The following is a 17,348-nucleotide window of genomic DNA, read 5'->3' as shown; positions in this document are numbered from 1 at the left end:
TTACGTTTCTGTCTCGCACTGTATCATATGCAGACTTCGTTATACATGTATATTTTCTAATTTGCAGTCCAACTGAGACTAGTATGTCAGTGTGATATATCCCATAGTCTTCAAAGGTACAAAACGAAGAATTTTTTCAGTTAGAATACTAAAAATCGCGTACACTGATATGGAGTTATGTTAAACGACTTCCACAGTCTTCTGCATCTTCTTCACACATCTTCTGCATTTCACCAAAAATTCGAAAATTATTTGTTCCTAAACCCTTTCATTAATAATTGATTTATATTCAACCGTTTTGCTATCGTCCAACATTATAATTATTTCACTAATTTCATCTTTCAATCTTATTATGTACACCTAATCCTTACTTCCACAATTATACAAATAAAAAAAAATATGTTAACCCCATTGGAAATTGTGGACCTGGTAAATCCCACTCACCCTTATTTAACGGAATTATCGGACAAAACATTGCTCTGTTTCATGTCGAGAATAATCGACTTTTCTTCCACTTCTCCAGCCTGAAAATGCAATCCTAAAGGGGATTTCAGAGGAAGTATTAGACGTAGTACTGAAAATAAGCTGAATTCTCTAGAGCATCGCTATAAAATAAATATGACTTCAACTAAATTCGTCTTTTTTTAAATAGAAATAGCTTGTATTTACCGTAGTATTTTTACACCGACAAAAACAAATAGTTTAACGATCCTTCCCAAACCGGAAACGATACTTCGATTTAATCCTTTCATTAGGATGTAATTAATAGGAAGGCAAGATTAATGGTTGAGCTAAATGGGTCCCTCATCCATCAATTTGTACAGGATTTAGTCGCATTGTTAATCTCGAGTTTACTAACAATTACGAGAACAAATTTAACTAAAGACTCTTATTTCGTTAAAAATATTTTTTTGTATTTTATTTAAATTTGTAATATACGAAATAATCCTTTTACAAGTTTGAAACTAAGCGTGGCAATAAATGCGAAGATGAAAAGGTCGAAGAGATGAAGTTGTTCGCTCGTCGCAATAAAGTAACTTAGTAAAGCTTAATTGATACTTTCAAGTGCCGCGGTTCATTCCGAAGTTGAGTAATTAAATCGTTTAAAGTATCTAATTAGTAAGAAGGTGAAGTTTTGAAATGGTTCTAAGCTGTTATTTTCGTCGTACTGAAGAGACAAAGGCACTCATTCATTTTCAGTGTGTAAAAATCTCGATTATGTAAATGTTGGAGTGGAAAGCTTTGTTCTAAAGTTAATAGAATAGTTTTGAAATTACCCCAAATAGTTTTTGATGGGTTGACGTTCGTGATGGATTGCAGGTTTAAACAAGTTTTAGAAGGTTGATATAAGGAAGGATTGTTAATCTTGTCTGTCAATAAGAATCGTTTTCGCATAATGTTCTTCAACAATTTATGTCATTACCTTTTCCATAAATTCAAGTTCACACTATAAAGTTCATCATTTAGTTTCCCAACGCATAACAACTTCAACATCTAACTTTAACATAATAATATATCTCCGGGTAACAAGATACTCGCCTGTATATTTACCTTTGATATAGTTTCTAATTCACTTACCGTATTCAGTACGAATTTCACAAAACGCGCTACAACGTTAGAGACTATCAACGACGAGCAAACTTAAATTCATATCTAAAAGTAATATACTCGACGCTTTTATGTATAAATTCTCGTTTGAATAAATTCTTGTTTGTTTTTACTTCCGCTTAGTTTGCAAGGAAAATCGAATCCCATATTTCGTAATGGTCATTTTATGCATGGCTTCACTATGTTATCGTTTTAATTAGTTTTTATTGAAGTTAATAATCGCGTGTTATATTAAAGGAGACGTGTTACGAGTGTCTCTGTTAAATGAGAACAACGATAGTGGTTTTATATGGTAATGTTATGGGATGCTGATTTTTCTTGCGGGCTTTAGGGATCTAGTTAGAAAAGACAAACACGTTCTGAATTTTAAAAGATATACTTATGAATTCGGGTAGTTTATTCGTATGAATTTTATTTTTTTAGTGAGGGTTGCAAAATTTGCTGTGTATATGTTACATCACAGCTGTTATGGTAGTTATTTCCCGGGTAATTGCTTTTATCGAACTAATGGATGCATCTATCGTTTAGAGTCCTGTTAGTAAATTGTGGCGTTGAGTTTAATGGTTGTAATGGGGTATAAAACTAACTTTTTGATGTTTGTTATTAAACAGGGCTGATTGGAATTAGTTCCGAATGTATTAAGATTGATTTTTATGTCTGTCACTTTATTTACAGTGAACAACATTGTGTGTACATAAAATGTTTTATTTTCATAGGCGAAGTATAAATTCAAAGTTTTATTTTCGTGTAAACAAGGAAGATATACGCGAAGTTATGAATGCGGCGGTATATACATGACTGTAATAAAAATACAGAGTTCATGTGTATGAATTATTTCAGAGGTTTTTGTTCCTGTTGACAAACGTAACGGATATATTGTTTTTGTTTACACAATCGGTTAAAAGAGCCTAAAATTAAATCAATTTAATTATTAAAATAATTTCTAACTTTTGCTTTATCGAAATAACAATTATAGGGCACTTTACTATAAATGTTTTACTATGATAGAAACCAACGCTAGATTAACATAGGGGCACCATTTTTGAAGACAATCATTTTTGAAATGCCACCAGGAATGTGTTCTAACCTTTTCAAATTTCCCATTTTTCGATCATATCTCTAAAGACAAGCAAAATCATGCACAAACATCTAGAGAGTTTTAGTTCTACAGAAATCTTGGTTATTTAGGGTTGGTAATACCTTGACTAAATAATTGATTCCAAACCAGGAATCAATCCTCAGTTGATTTTATCCGATTAAGCAGAATTCGCTTGCGGCCCAGGTGCTTCAATTAATATCATATCAACTCGAAGCTGGTAAACACAAACAGCAGCGCATCGGCTGTAAGCGACCACAGTTAATCTCTAAAGGAGGAATGTAAAATTTTTGCTGATTAAAGCGAGGTCTTATGTGTATAATATAATACAAAATTCAAATTTGAAAAAAAATTTGGTAGGGGAACTGTCGTACTCTTTTAAACATGTAACGGATTTTTTAAACCTGAATAGTTGTTCCTTGCTGTGTACCATTGTGGTGTCATGTATTTAGTCTTGTTTTCGTTTATTTCCAACCCTCTTTTCTGCGGTTCGCTGACCAATATGGTAAAGTTTTCTGTTACATTTCCACTGATAATTGCGATGTCACCGGCGTCATTGGTACATACTTGCGATGTTTTCACACCAATATACCCAATGCTAATATCCAACTAATTTTGTGATGGCTGCTTCCAGTACCATATTAAACAGTGTTGTCATTTCAGTCGGTGTGAGGAGGTCATTTAATATTTCTCGCTTCCTAACACTATTGAAGGCTTGTTTAAAGTCTACCTATAATATTTATAAATCTATGTTGTTTTCTAAGGCTTTTCCTTGTGTTTCTCGTAAGGCGAATATCTGATCAGAACTTGAGTGGTTAAGGTGAAAGCGAGACTGATACTCGCCCCTGATTAGCTAGGTATTCTCGACTATTAGCCTATTGCATAAGACACATTTAAGACACAGAATCTATCTTTGCTCCATATCGATATTATTAGTTCATATATTGTCCTCCACAATACTTCTCCCCAAATGTGAGCTCTGACGTTATAATATATAGCATTTCCTGGTGCCTTGTAATATCTGAGGATTCCAATTATACTTTTTATATTTGCTGCTTCGGGTCTCTCCATTGAGAGCACTCTCAAAATACTTTTTACTTTGCTGTAAAATGTCATTCCTTTGCGCAAAAATATGTTCCTTTTCATTTTCCCATCTCATGCCTAAAAACTGTTTTGACAATAACTTTTCTGGTACCTTAAATCCCTCACTTCTTTCTTCTAAAGATTCTAGACGCCGTATTTCTTCTTCGGTTATAGTTGTGTCTATTTGCTCTGGTGTTCTATTGAAACGTTTTTGGTCGGCTTGTCTTTTTTATCTGATAGCCTCTCCACACTCTTTATCAGATCACTATTCATTCCTTGGGTTTTCCGTCATACTCAGAATTCCAAAACTGATTCGCGAATTCTTTTGGTTATTATGAATTCAACTCCGCATTTTCCTTGTTCTCAGTGAAATACAGCGAAAAATCTCTTTTATTTATGGTAAGCTTTTCCATATTTATTGCATTCTTTGGCCACATTGAGCCTGGCCGTAATATGGTGTAGACGTTCTAAGTTTAAAAGTTTCGAGTTGTAATACAATGTCGCATCTTTATTTCGCGAATTATGTCAGTTTCAAAAAGACTAACCGGTTTCATTCATTGAGCTGTTCGTACCAGAACTTTTTTGCGAGGTTGGGTCTTTGGCCCTATGCTCAACCTCGAACCTAAAGGCCCTTCAACCTAACAACCCTTCTGTTGGTGTTATTTTTTAGCCAAGGCGTCCCGGTTTTGAAGCGCTAACTTGTCAACTTAGCAGGAACATCCACTGGGGCTGGTAAATATATATCTACTAGAGACAACAATTCGGCACTAGTGCCCCCACTCATGCCCTGACCAGCCAATTTATCAGTCATTCCTTAGACCTTTCTGTATGTAACAAAAGGCTCTTCACCAACGATAAAGTCCTTTACGTAGCACCGAGTGGGAGCATTTGTTTCTTTGATAAGTTGATTCTGTATCCACATTTATGAGTTCATGAATTGCTATCCAAATGAATCGCTATTAATAAATACATTAGGTTCAGAAAGTGCTACAATGTTTTCTCTATAGACTTGATCAAAAGTTACGTAATCTGCGTCATGGCAACTTTTGATAAAAGCACCACTCAAAAGCATCATTCCAGTGCACCGACATTTCACCCGAGAGCTAAATTTGTCTAAATTAGTCGAAGTATCAAGCATGAAGACTCGAACAGTAGGTTCCTGTTTAACATCGTTATTGTAGTACACCTACCCAAAATAAATTCGATATGTTGTGGTTCTATCAATGACGAACTACGGGTCGCTACTCAGGTGCTATCTTTTATGACTTTAATAAGTAAATTTGAACTGAAAAATTTCTTTTTAAACAAGGTATAAAACATTTCTTTAATCCTTTAAAACGTTTTCTCTACGTTATCAACTTAACCATAAAATATTAAAATGCACATGAAAACTTAACAATCATGGAAAGGTTTTTATAAAATGGATAAATTATTTCCTATGGAATTAAAGCTGAAGATTTTCTCTTTTACAACATGACTTTGACATAGATCTGCTATTTTTTAAAGAATCCTTGACCTAAGAAATCATGGTAGTTTTGTTTTACTTCAGGAAAAATCATTTTCTGATATTTGCTGCACTTTCTACTCATATTCAATGCACTGATATTGCTTGGCAATTACTATTTTGTAATGAGGAATTCTTTTCCTTGTCGAGTACAACTTGCTTCTTTCTCAGAGAGAATGCAGCTTGATAACGTAATCTTATTCCTTTAGTTTCTGACGAGCTGTTTTCTCTTAAATAAATTACTATTGGCTGCATTTATTAATTCGAAATCAATACAGACAACTAATACTTTCGAAACATTATCTAACCACTTCAAAGTAACTAATACCTCATACAATGCAGTCTCGCTTTTTATTTCCTTTTTTAACCAGTCTGAAGGTCCAACCCATTCAGGCGCGTGACCTTATTTTGATCAATCTCTCGGAAGAGATAGTAGACACGAGATGTTTAACAATACACCACGGTGATTTATAACTGCATCACGCAATTGGAGAAAATATAAAATAATTTATTGGCTATTTTAACGTAAATTTGCGTAAATTCTTTAAAATATGCCGCTTTTGAGATAATTACTCTTAAAAAATACGATGTAAGTGTATATCTAACTTTTGAATGATCAAATAGATAATTTATGTTTTTCTAAAAGTTTAATCCACCTTTTTACATCGCTCGTCTTGTTTATAATATTTATATGTGTTTATGTTTCAAATTGTACCTGTTGTTTTGTAATTTTCTCCGCAGTGGTTTTGTGTTCCATTTACCGTGCACCTATTAAAAGCATTGTTGGTATTAAATTCTAGTGATAATCCGAATTAGCCGTGATGAGGTTTGTTCGGACGAAATTGCCACTAACCAACCCGATATGATTCACACCAGTGTTGTGCTTTATGGTCATCCGGATAAAGCGTAGCGTAAAAATATTATCGTTCTTTCTTGGCACCGTGAAAAATCTAAAATTTAATCTAAATTTTGTTTTTACGCTTCACCTACTTTGCGCCGTACGTGTTCAATCACAAAATTCAATTTTTCAGATGACAAGGTTTTATCTATGCGGATATATATGTAAACTAAAACAAATTGTTTTTTTTTGTTGCTATATTTATTTAATCGAATACTTTTTATTTGTTATTTGGAAATTGTTGAATTAAATAATTGGATATTGATTATGTCTACGTCAACAGTTAACAGCTACTTTGGGGTTTGTAAATCCGGAACTAAACCGAATTAGTCAAGCCAACGCGTCTACGTAAAGGACGTTGCTGCTACTAAAACCGGAACTTGATTCGTAGTGAGGTATCCAACAAAAGATTTAATTAAAATAGTAATTAAAACTATGGTACCACCGACGAGTTACAGTTTGTAACAGTGTCGAGTGCTAAATTGGAACACGAAATGCGACTAATTCGACGGCAAAAGAGCTTTCGCCAGCTGTACAAAATAACTAAATCTAAATATAATCCGTTCCACTAAAAGAAAAATATACATACTCACAAGCATAAAATGAAATAAAAGAGAGTGGTTTTGTGAAGAATATAATGACCCGTCTGTAATCAGTCATTCCCAGTAAAATTGTTCTAGAACAATACCTTTTTGCAACCACTATCGGAGTCCTTTTTAAAAAGACCTTTGATTTACTTTGAAACCTAGGTCCATTTTATAAGGATTTTTATGATTTGAAAGTATGTAATTATTTCTTTACAATTTAAGTGTTTAATAGTATGGATAGTGTTAACCTTTTCTTTTGTACCATTTTATTTCTTTCCCCTTAACGTTCACAATGGCAAATAAAGAAAAAAACGAAAACGTATAGGAAGTCGCGTTCAATAATTGAATTTTCTTCGCCTTCGTGCCTGCGCACCCACTCAAACCCTAATTATCGCCGACAGTGTGCTCGCCTGTATGCGTACGAACGCGTTCGATCGTTCGTTTCAGATCGAAATGAAATTCCAAATGTCTGGATTAATCAGTCGATAATAAAATATAAAATATGAGGCTCATATTATTTGCGGTTATCGAATGAAATATCAAATATAAATTAATAAGGGTTGCTACTAAATCTTATCTTTTTTGCAACTAATAGTAATGGTGAGATATAACTGAGTAGGTTATAAATTCTTTAATAACAAGCATACAAAAAGATCACTGCACAATAGAAAACGGTCCATGATTCAAAAGAAAACGCTCCACGAATCACGTTCCAAGAATTACATTGGTCGTAAAGATTCCTAGAGCGCCTCGAATAACGAGTATAATAAGAAATTTACATTGATGTAAAGCATTCTGATAAACAAAATTGCTTTAATAATACATTCTATATCGCTCTTTTATACAATAAAAAAATTTAAAAACGATACTTGTTAACGAAAACAACTTATTCTCATATCTAGACGTAATACAATCAGTGCTCTTAGTATTTGTACTTTACGCTATATAGTTTTAATATATGAACCATGTGGTTCAAGTGCAATTAAGTAATTAGAATACGATTGTACACTACACTAAATTCTAAAGGTTCATATGTGCAAACGGCGACTAGTGATGCTTCAATTAACTCTGATGGATTCGCTTCATTTGATATGTGGTCAGCGTTGCCAACCGCCAAACCAATTTATCGATAGATCTTCCGATATAGAAGATAGACTTCCGATATACAACTTCATCTACCGATTTTCGTGAGCTTTCTGTTTTATTCTACATTTCTAATCTATTATAGTACACTTCTTTAAATTGCGATTATACAATGTTTTTTAGATGATGGTTTAACATAATAATGTTCTAGCTCTAGGTCTACTGTTAGTTCTAATGCTAGTGTTAATTCTAGTTTTAGTTGTTATTCAGCGTTAGATTGTGGTATATTTTTCATTGGACTAAAACTAGTACTAACATTAGACCTAGAATTAGAAATTAGATTGTTGTATATTTTTATTGAACTAAAAGTAGAACTTAAACCTAGAATTAGAAACATTCGTGATTAACCGTTTTAAGAGACGCACTGCCTAAACTCGATCTTTTATATTATGAACCTTATTAACTCCCAAACTAACAACATTACAAAACACGAATAGAATAAATTAAGCATTTGCTAATTCAAAGTGTGATATAGTAGTTGCCTACCCATGCGTGACGTCACGAACGGGCCAGAACGTAGCAGTCCTCTTAGATTCAACCGTCTTTGTATTAAACAACAATTTCTGACTTTATGTTTAAATCTACCGATATTTGGCTGGCATAGGTTCGCAACTCTGTATCTGGTAGTGGAGTTGGTTAATAACTTATTGATCCACGCATAACAATACTCGTTGAAACCATACAGTGTGTTAATTAATTATCGTACCCGACGTCATCATTGCAAGTATGCAATCAAATACGCAAATCGTGTATTTCAATACCTATACTGTGATATTAGTTGCATACTTGCAATGTTGACGTCGGGTACGATAATTAATTAACACACTGTACATGTGAATACAAATAACATATTTTACAAAGATGAGATGATGTCCATGACACATTTTATATGAAAAAAAAATTAGATATTGTTGTTTCAAGTTGACAATATGTGCTAAAATTTTCAACTTACCACAAACATAGCAAGGTTGAATATAAAAAGTCGAATATACAGGGTGATTCATAAGTAATGGGCCAAATTGTAAATGTACGTTCAGGAGGCCAAAATAATAATATTTTCATTAACAATAATGGGTCTTAGTCTGCTCCTTACTGAGATACAGGATGTTAAAGCGAAAAAAATAAAATAGATTTTTGTTAATAGATCAGCTACTTTTCTACATAATGACTCATAGTTGACTTATAGTTACATCTGAATGAAACATTCCCTCACCGTTGGATTGGACGTGGTAGTGAATTTCAGTGGCCACCTCGCAGTCCCGATTTTAATCCACTTGATTTTTATGTGTGGGGTTACATGAAATCAATGGTCTATGCTGAACCTACTATAAATGCACGAGACGAGTTATGGAATAGAATTCAAGATGCAGCCAATTCAATACGAAATAATCCTGCTACATTTTTTAAAGTCAGACAATCCTTAACCAAACGGTTAAATGCGTGTATAAATGCTGGTGGTGGTCATGTTGAAAACCTTTTGCAGTAGCTCATAATTAAGCTTAAATTTAATTTAACTTCGCACAACATTAACATGTAGGTTTTGATAACAGTTGTCGTAAGTGGTCTTAGTTCAAGTCTGTTCTAATGTTGTATTTCGTTTTATTAACTGGCGTACAATAAATTGTTTTATTACGTAATTTTTTTATGGTTTCAGTTTAATATTGTTATCAATTATCAATTACGGTTAGGTAAATGTCAACATTCCATGCCATGCTTGTGTCTTAACAGATTAATGCTACGTCGACCACCGTGAAATGTAGTGTAGTGAATTAGTAAAATTCAAATATCTCGAAAATCGGTAATATTTTCAAGATCAAAGAAGTATAGCTTTTTTCTACAGAAATGATGGGGCTATCCAAATTAAACAAGTATGTTGTAAAATAATGAGCGATAAAAAATTTGTAGCTGATTTCATCTAATTCATATGGCGCATGTGGCGACATCTACGAGTTAACTCAAATCCTCTCACACATTATTGTTTACCCTTACAAAAACTATAAGTCAACTATGAGTCATTATGTAGAAAAGTAGCTGATCTATTAACAAAAATCTATTTTATCTTTTTCGCTTTAACATCCTGTATCTCAGTAAGGAGCAGACTAAGACCCATTATTGTTAATGAAAATATTATTATTTTGGCCTCCTGAACGTACATTTACAATTTGGCCCATTACTTATGAATCACCCTGTAGAAGTAAATTCTTTAATCATTCCAAAATTGGGTGTTCATGTCAGCTAATTTTCACATTCATTTTCATGAACGGAAATAAGGTTTATGTATTTTTTATGCGTGCGATAAAAATCCCTGGGCCCAGTAATGAGGGTAGGAAATTAAGGGAAAAGTATTTATTCCCTTGTATTTTAAAAGCGACATCTGCTATCGACATGTGGTAAATGCAAATTAATATTCACTTTGTAGAGGTTTCCATCAATGTATCGCACGTATACTAAAATTAGAAGGGGTACTATCTCTCATTTAAAATCCACTCAACCGATTTTGGCAGCGTTAATAGTCATTATACGTTTAAAAAATATTAATAACTTTTTTCCCCATATTACACAGATCGCCCCTTCTTTTCGTAATATTATTTAAAGATAGATATATATCTTCGCAATCGTTTGATGACAAAAATAGCGGTAAAGTTTGTTGTAATCATTGAACATTTCTGTAGTACTTAATATAGGATTGAGAAAAAGGAGCGCATCGTTGTTACTACCTGGCATTTCGAAACGATCATAACATTTTTCAAAATTTTTTAACTTAAGATGCTCATAAACAAAATTAACCTTACCCAACATTCTTTCCCGGGGTGATTGATTTTTGTTAAGAAAACTAACTCATCCAACATGTGTTTTGAAGCGGACTATGTATGTAATAATATACATTATTATTTTACTTATACAAAAAAAATAAAAAACCCGACGTCCAGTCTATATAGAACACACACCAGCACCATTTTTTCCGATTAGACGGAACCCGTATTTGAATTGAAATTTTTTCGTCATATAGTTTTTAAAAAAGAAAATTGTAAAGTGGGCAAAGTTGCCGATACTCTCAGAAATCGGAACTTTTCTCATTTAACTTGCGATAAAAAGAAAACTGCGGAGCCGAAAATTCACACGTGCTACGTAGAAATGTTCAGTGTGGTAACAAACTTTACAGCTAATTCTTTCATCAAACGGTTGCGAAGATATCGATCTCTGAATTGAAGGGCCTTGACTTTTTGGCCAAGATATCAAGTATAACATAAGTACGAAGAAAGAATTCGATAAAGTTTGGCATGAAGGACAGTTAAAAAATCACAAAACTACTTCCTATGGAATATAGTGACTTTATAAAATTATTTAGTTATATTAGTGACTTTATACTTCAGAGCCAAACAAGAAGCTTATGTTATAAAAGCTGGAGTATCTCAGGGCAGCGCACTTGGTCCAATTTTGTACAGGGTGTCACAGAATAACTATTCTTAATTTTCAGAAATGATGTATGAAAATTATTCAGGGCTAGGATTGTTGACCATTATGTAGTGGGACTATATTTACTACCTGCACCGTTAGATGTATATAGAAGATATTGCTGGTGTAACTAACTTATTTATATTTAATCACTTTTTTCATGTCCAAATCAGTTTAGTTGAAATACGGTACAACTTAAACTTGTACAAATCCTCTTCTACTTCTATGGCTCTATAGTCGAAATCGTGCGTATTTCCGAATTCCCAGCCGTTCTGTTTTTTCCATTTTTCTCGAACAGCTCTACCAGAATTGCAAAGAATTGAAAATATCCCACTTAATATTCAAAGAAATATTGTTTTCCAGCATGATTGCGCACCAGCACACTTTGGATTAAATTGCCGAAACTATCTAAATGCACAATTTCCAAACAGATGGATCGGAAGAGGGGACCGATTTCTTGTCCTACACGTTCACCATGTATTATATATTTATGAACGTCCTCAGCTATTCGATTGCAAATCGTTACAACTTGTGCATGGAAAATGGTAATACGAAAATATTCCTTAACTTAACCTCTTCCTGTTGTAACTGAGATTGTTATTAAAAATTTATAGTTTATTTTGACACCGAGAAATATCCTGACACTAGTTTTTAATAAAAATTGTTTATTTCAGTATAACACTATCATTTCCGAAAATTATAAATAGTTATTCTGTTATACCCATGTATACCAGTGATATACCGAAACGACCACTGTATTGTTAGAGAAACGACTCAAAAGCTAAAGAGTGCTGTAAACCAAATAAAATTAGGCGAGTGAAGATGAATGAACTACCCACATAAACTTTACATCATATTCTGACAGAGCTAAAACCTTTGGCATGACACAGGATGCAAAACTTCGGTGGAAAATATAGGCCAAGAAAAAACGCGATCAAATATGATATCAAATATGATAGCCCTTTTTGGCTATCGACCGTAGCCTTTATTTTTTTTCTTCTTTTATTCTTGTTGTAATTATTTTTTGTTGGCTTAATTAAATTTTGTTCTCTCTCTCTATATATATTGATTTCTATACTCACATTTACCGTCGAATTGATTTCGTCGGAATTACCCAATTACACAAGCGAAATGAAATGCTTCGTTAACACATAGAGGTAGTTAGTAATTTGGTAATAAATACTTAATTGAGTTTTATTCAATAATAATTACCATTCATTGATACGTGATCTTGATGCAGTAATCATATGGGGCAATTTAATTAATTAGTTAAATCAAGATCTCTAGAGGCATGTTACTCGAGTTAGTTGCAGAGGCACGTGTATATCCGTAAATTTACGTATAACTGGATGCACAAAGGTAACCTCTATCAACGACTCAGACCTTTCAAGAACCAGTTTAGATCTGTAAATGATGTATTTCCATTGACATCCTCCGTGGCAATTAGCATGCTCTCGGCGCTATAATTGCGATGACGAATAATTGCATGGCAATAGTCGAGGAGGTAGCGACCGGAAACCGAATAATTTATCGAGTTTAATATGTTCGAGCCACAGCGAATAGGGACTAGGAACTAGTTACCATCGCGCTTAGACTTTGATGGAGTTCCAGATTTGCAATCATGTTAATCAAAGCCGATGTCAAGTTATGTTAAATTGAAAAGGGTTCAATTATTTATTACAAGCATATTTTTTGTTTCAGGTTCCGCTAGAGTAGGAAAAACTTGCTTGGTAGCTAGATTTCTCGGTGGCAAATTCCAAGAAAGTTACACACCCACAATTGAAGATTTCCACCGGAAATTGTATAGGATTAGAGGGGAAATACACCAATTAGATATACTGGATACATCAGGAAATCACCCATTTCCTGCAATGAGAAGACTTTCATTTTTAACAGGTAACAAATTTCAATTCAATCAATAAATTATAACGAATAAACTATAAAATAGGGTAAACATAATTCAGTAATCTCTATTTAGATAACATTTCGGAATTGAAAACGTTGATCAAAATAAATTGGACCATCAAAAAACAAACCAAAATTTGCATAATAAACGACAAACAGCGCCCGTTTGTCGAACGTTGATTAAACCACACGTTTCGCTACTAATGACGTTGCCCTTTAGGGTTGGGGGGATGTGTTTCACGCGATTGTATGAATAGAAATAGTGTGAATACGGACGTATCCTCGTTCCATTCTATGAACGTCCCAAAATGTAGTCGGTAAACGTAGAGAATAAAATCCTTTAGGTTATGAATGATACTCCACTTTTAATTAAGAACCCTTTTTGTAGTTCGCTTCTCCCCAAATGCGAAATTAAAAGACCAGATAAGGATGCAAGGCTCGCATCGTGAATGGGTGTCCTAATTAGTCGAGGCTGGAAATTATACGTCACATGCACGGGATTCGCTTCAAACGTGCATAATTAAATAATTAGTTAATCGGATTTGTGCAATTAAAATCTATTTTCAAATTAGAAATGTTATGTTGCACACAAAGAAATAAATTATTTAGAGTTACCTTTAAGGTATTGCATAGTTGAGATTCGGTATTTGCTGTCATATTATGCCACTAAATATGCAGGAAATTCCTGAAATGTTAATAAATTTTCCATAACTTACACGAATTTACCCCCAAACAATTTAATATGTTAACATGTTAACCACCGCTTTCACACTTTTAATTTAATATGATTTGTTGGTAATAGAATTTCAATCATTTCACGAAAGTATTTCAATACAATTTCAATTAAATGTTTGTTTATACAATTATTTGAATGGAATGTATTCTCGAGAATTTTAGAATTCAATAATTCCAGTTGAATTCGTCAAACACATAAATCTTGTGACCGCGAAAACGAAAAATAAAATTTATCGGTCAAAAATGTAGCCAACGTTTGTAATAACGGCGAAGAAAATTTAGATATCCTACGGGATATCTAGGCCGTACACTGAACGAAATTGGGCACATAAATCAGCCAGTGAAATACGAGAATTTCCTAGCTTGGTCGTACCACTTCCTTCTCTATAGTCGCCTTGTAATGTTCACTGCAGTACGGTTTAATTGCACCGGGTGCAATTAAACGGGATGATTAGCCTTCTAGTTTCAAGAGTTTCCTTCTAATAACTAGCTCTTTAAGATAACACTTTTGCAATAATCCTGCTAATGATCACCGATAACCTATTACAGTAAAACCTCGTTAGAACGGACTTCGGATATAACGGACAAAGCAGGAGATGCAGCAAAACTTGCTTGTGATATACTTAGGTCTTCTTGCTTGAATATCGAGATTGGACAACACTTCTTCTCCTAATGGGTTGAGCAAAAACCAACCTCCCATATTTTTTGGTTCTTCTTGACACTATATAATTTCAGCGTTTTTGTACTTTTCAAGTTCACTGCTTAGTTTAGCGGCAGGAAATGGATAGAATTGTTCTAAATGTATTACTCCTATATCGTTTATTTTTTGTGCTTTACATACTTCAATTATGTCGTATTATATTATATTACAACTTTACATATTTTATCATTCGAAATTAAACCTGTTCAACATTCTGGAATCACCGTGGGGAATTTTCCTTCAAAGTCAGATAGGTTAGAAACTGCTCTTCTATGACGCAGTAGCGATTTAGGTGTAAACACCAGAGGCTTACGACAGTCTCTATGCATTTGTCTGCGTAAAGCGAAAATCATTTGCTGAGGTTGAACAACTACCCACTTGCATGTTATCTTCTGCGCAGAGTTGCAAAAATCTCTCTATACGTGCGGAGCTTTGCTCAGATCCTTGCCCTTCATAACCATGAAGCAGCAGCAAAACTAGACCGCTTCATCGGAACCACTTTGTTTTTGAAGATGCGATAAAGTGGTCAATCATAATTTGCGCATCATTTGCAAAATCAACGAATTGTTCTTCCTATTCAAAGTCCATTACAGCATATTTTATTAAAGCGCTATCTATGACCTCAAGTGAGCCTGTTCCTTGTTTATATTGTTTATCGGAATAAACGCTTCTTCTGTTATCGGATCAACAAGCCTTGAATGACGGTGGGAAAAAGTGCCACTGTCAGAGTCTTGCCCTAATTAGCGCACTTCCTACTATTGAAATTTATACTGTCTATTCTGCCATCAAGTATTTTTCTAACCTTATTGTTAAACAGAATGTATATAATTAGAAAAACTCATACTAAGGTGACTAATTTTCTATTTTATTGTCTAGACATGGTTTCGGGACCTTGCCCGCCTTCGGTAGACCCTACAAAGTTACCTACATCGTTCTTCAATCTAAATGCAACTATTGTTAATTAAAATGAAACAATCAAAGCAAACTTACTTCAAATTAAAACAACAAGACAAACATTCTCAAACTCCGAATGAACAAATTAATTCAATTACATGGATGATGGGATAAGTTCGTTCGGCATACATTGATAATTTTGAGGTTTTAAAATAGGTGGGTAAAGTAGACCTGGATAGGAGCAATTTAAATTTGAAAACTTAAAATTATCAGTGGTTATCGAGCAAGTTCAAGAGTAAGCAGCAAATCGAACAATAGACCAGATAAACGGAAGCAATGTGTTAATCGCGGCAAAGCAAATTTGTAAAATGAAGTTATAAAATTCTTATAAAACAGGGAATGAATTGGACAAGTATGAACCAGATTGGGACAGTGGGGCATGGGGTGCGAGTGGTGCAGGTTTGAGCCGCCTCCAAACTCAAATCTCTGTTCCACTCGCACTTACAGAACTTTCTACGTCTTTCCTCGTTTTGTAGCAAACATTCGGTATACAAAGATGCAAACTGAGGTTGCAAAGCAGGTTGGAACAAGTACAGAGGAGTAACTCAACTAGAAACTTAAGGCAGTAGTAGCCACCGAGCGAGTTCAAAGCGGAGAATGTAAAATTAATAAAAATTAGGCAATCAGAAGTAACGTGTTGAGCGTGGCTTAACAATAAATAACAAATGTTATACAATTGTTATAAAACAGGGATTGAATTGGATAAATATGCAAATAGGGACAGTGAGGCATGGGGTGCAAGTGGTGCAGGTTTGAGCCGCCTCCAATTAATTGCCTCCCTATTGTTCAAGTTAAAGCTGCTTGAGATGTTGCTATTCATATACATACCCAATTTTTTTCAGCTCACTAGGCGAGACACCAGAATCCGTATAATATTCGCTGAAATCGTTCAACCTTGCTTTTCTTAATTTTGAGCACCTCCACCGAACCAGTCAGCTTTTTGTGGAGTGTAAGTCACTGATTCAGCAAGAGTTGTATCTAATTTTCCCCTGAATTCACTGCGTAATTTATTTACTTCATCGCCATCTAATACTTTTTCTGCAGACATTTTTTCTTCATACAATGTTTCAGGAGATTTATGTTTTCATATCACTTTATACATGAGTGGCTGAGTGAAATTCGGTTCATCGCCTTCATTATGACCATATTTGTCAATTACTAGGTCCTGTTTAAATTTCTGACTATGTTTCATCGCCAGACTTGCAGCAAAACTCACAGCTTCCGGGTTTATGTCCATTTACATGAAACACTGGGGCTTCTATTGTTTTGGCTATGTCAGTGCAATAAAATGACAATATTAATGACAATATGCACAATGCTATCCAGCTTATAACCTTCAATATTGCTTAAGGCTAAAGTTTCAGCAACTACTCCTTGACCAATGAAAGCCGCATCACCATCAATTGATAATCCAAGTCTGAAGACGCACGGATTAACGCGAAACTTTCTAGGTCTAGTGTTAGTTCTAGTTTTAGATGTTATTCGGCGCTAGATTATTGTATATTTTTATTAAACTAAAAGTAGAACTAACACTAGCCGTCTATGAGATGCACTGCTAAACCCGAATGTTTCTAGTTCTAAAGCTCAGTACTAAGTTTAGTGTTAGTTCTAATATTAATGTTAGTTCTAGTTTTAGTTGTTATTCAGCGTTAGATTGTTTTACTTTTTCATTGAACTAA

General features: G+C 34.0%; 1 protein-coding gene across 2 annotated transcripts in view; it reads left to right on the top strand.

Moving 5' to 3' along the window:
* Positions 1–17,348, top strand: part of LOC111414879 (GTP-binding protein Rhes) — a 59,447-nt gene that overhangs the window by 26,541 nt on the left and 15,558 nt on the right. For both annotated transcript variants that reach the window (XM_023046342.2, XM_023046341.2), the window contains exon 3: positions 13,077–13,271. In XM_023046342.2, the coding sequence (XP_022902110.2) occupies positions 13,077–13,271 (195 nt within the window). The remainder of the gene's footprint in view (positions 1–13,076; positions 13,272–17,348) is intronic.

The sequence above is a fragment of the Onthophagus taurus genome, chromosome 1, assembly GCF_036711975.1.
Source record: "Onthophagus taurus isolate NC chromosome 1, IU_Otau_3.0, whole genome shotgun sequence".
Classification (NCBI taxonomy): domain Eukaryota; kingdom Metazoa; phylum Arthropoda; class Insecta; order Coleoptera; family Scarabaeidae; genus Onthophagus; species Onthophagus taurus.
Note: the sequence above shows the minus strand (reverse complement) of the source record. Positions and strands in the feature narration are given on the sequence as shown.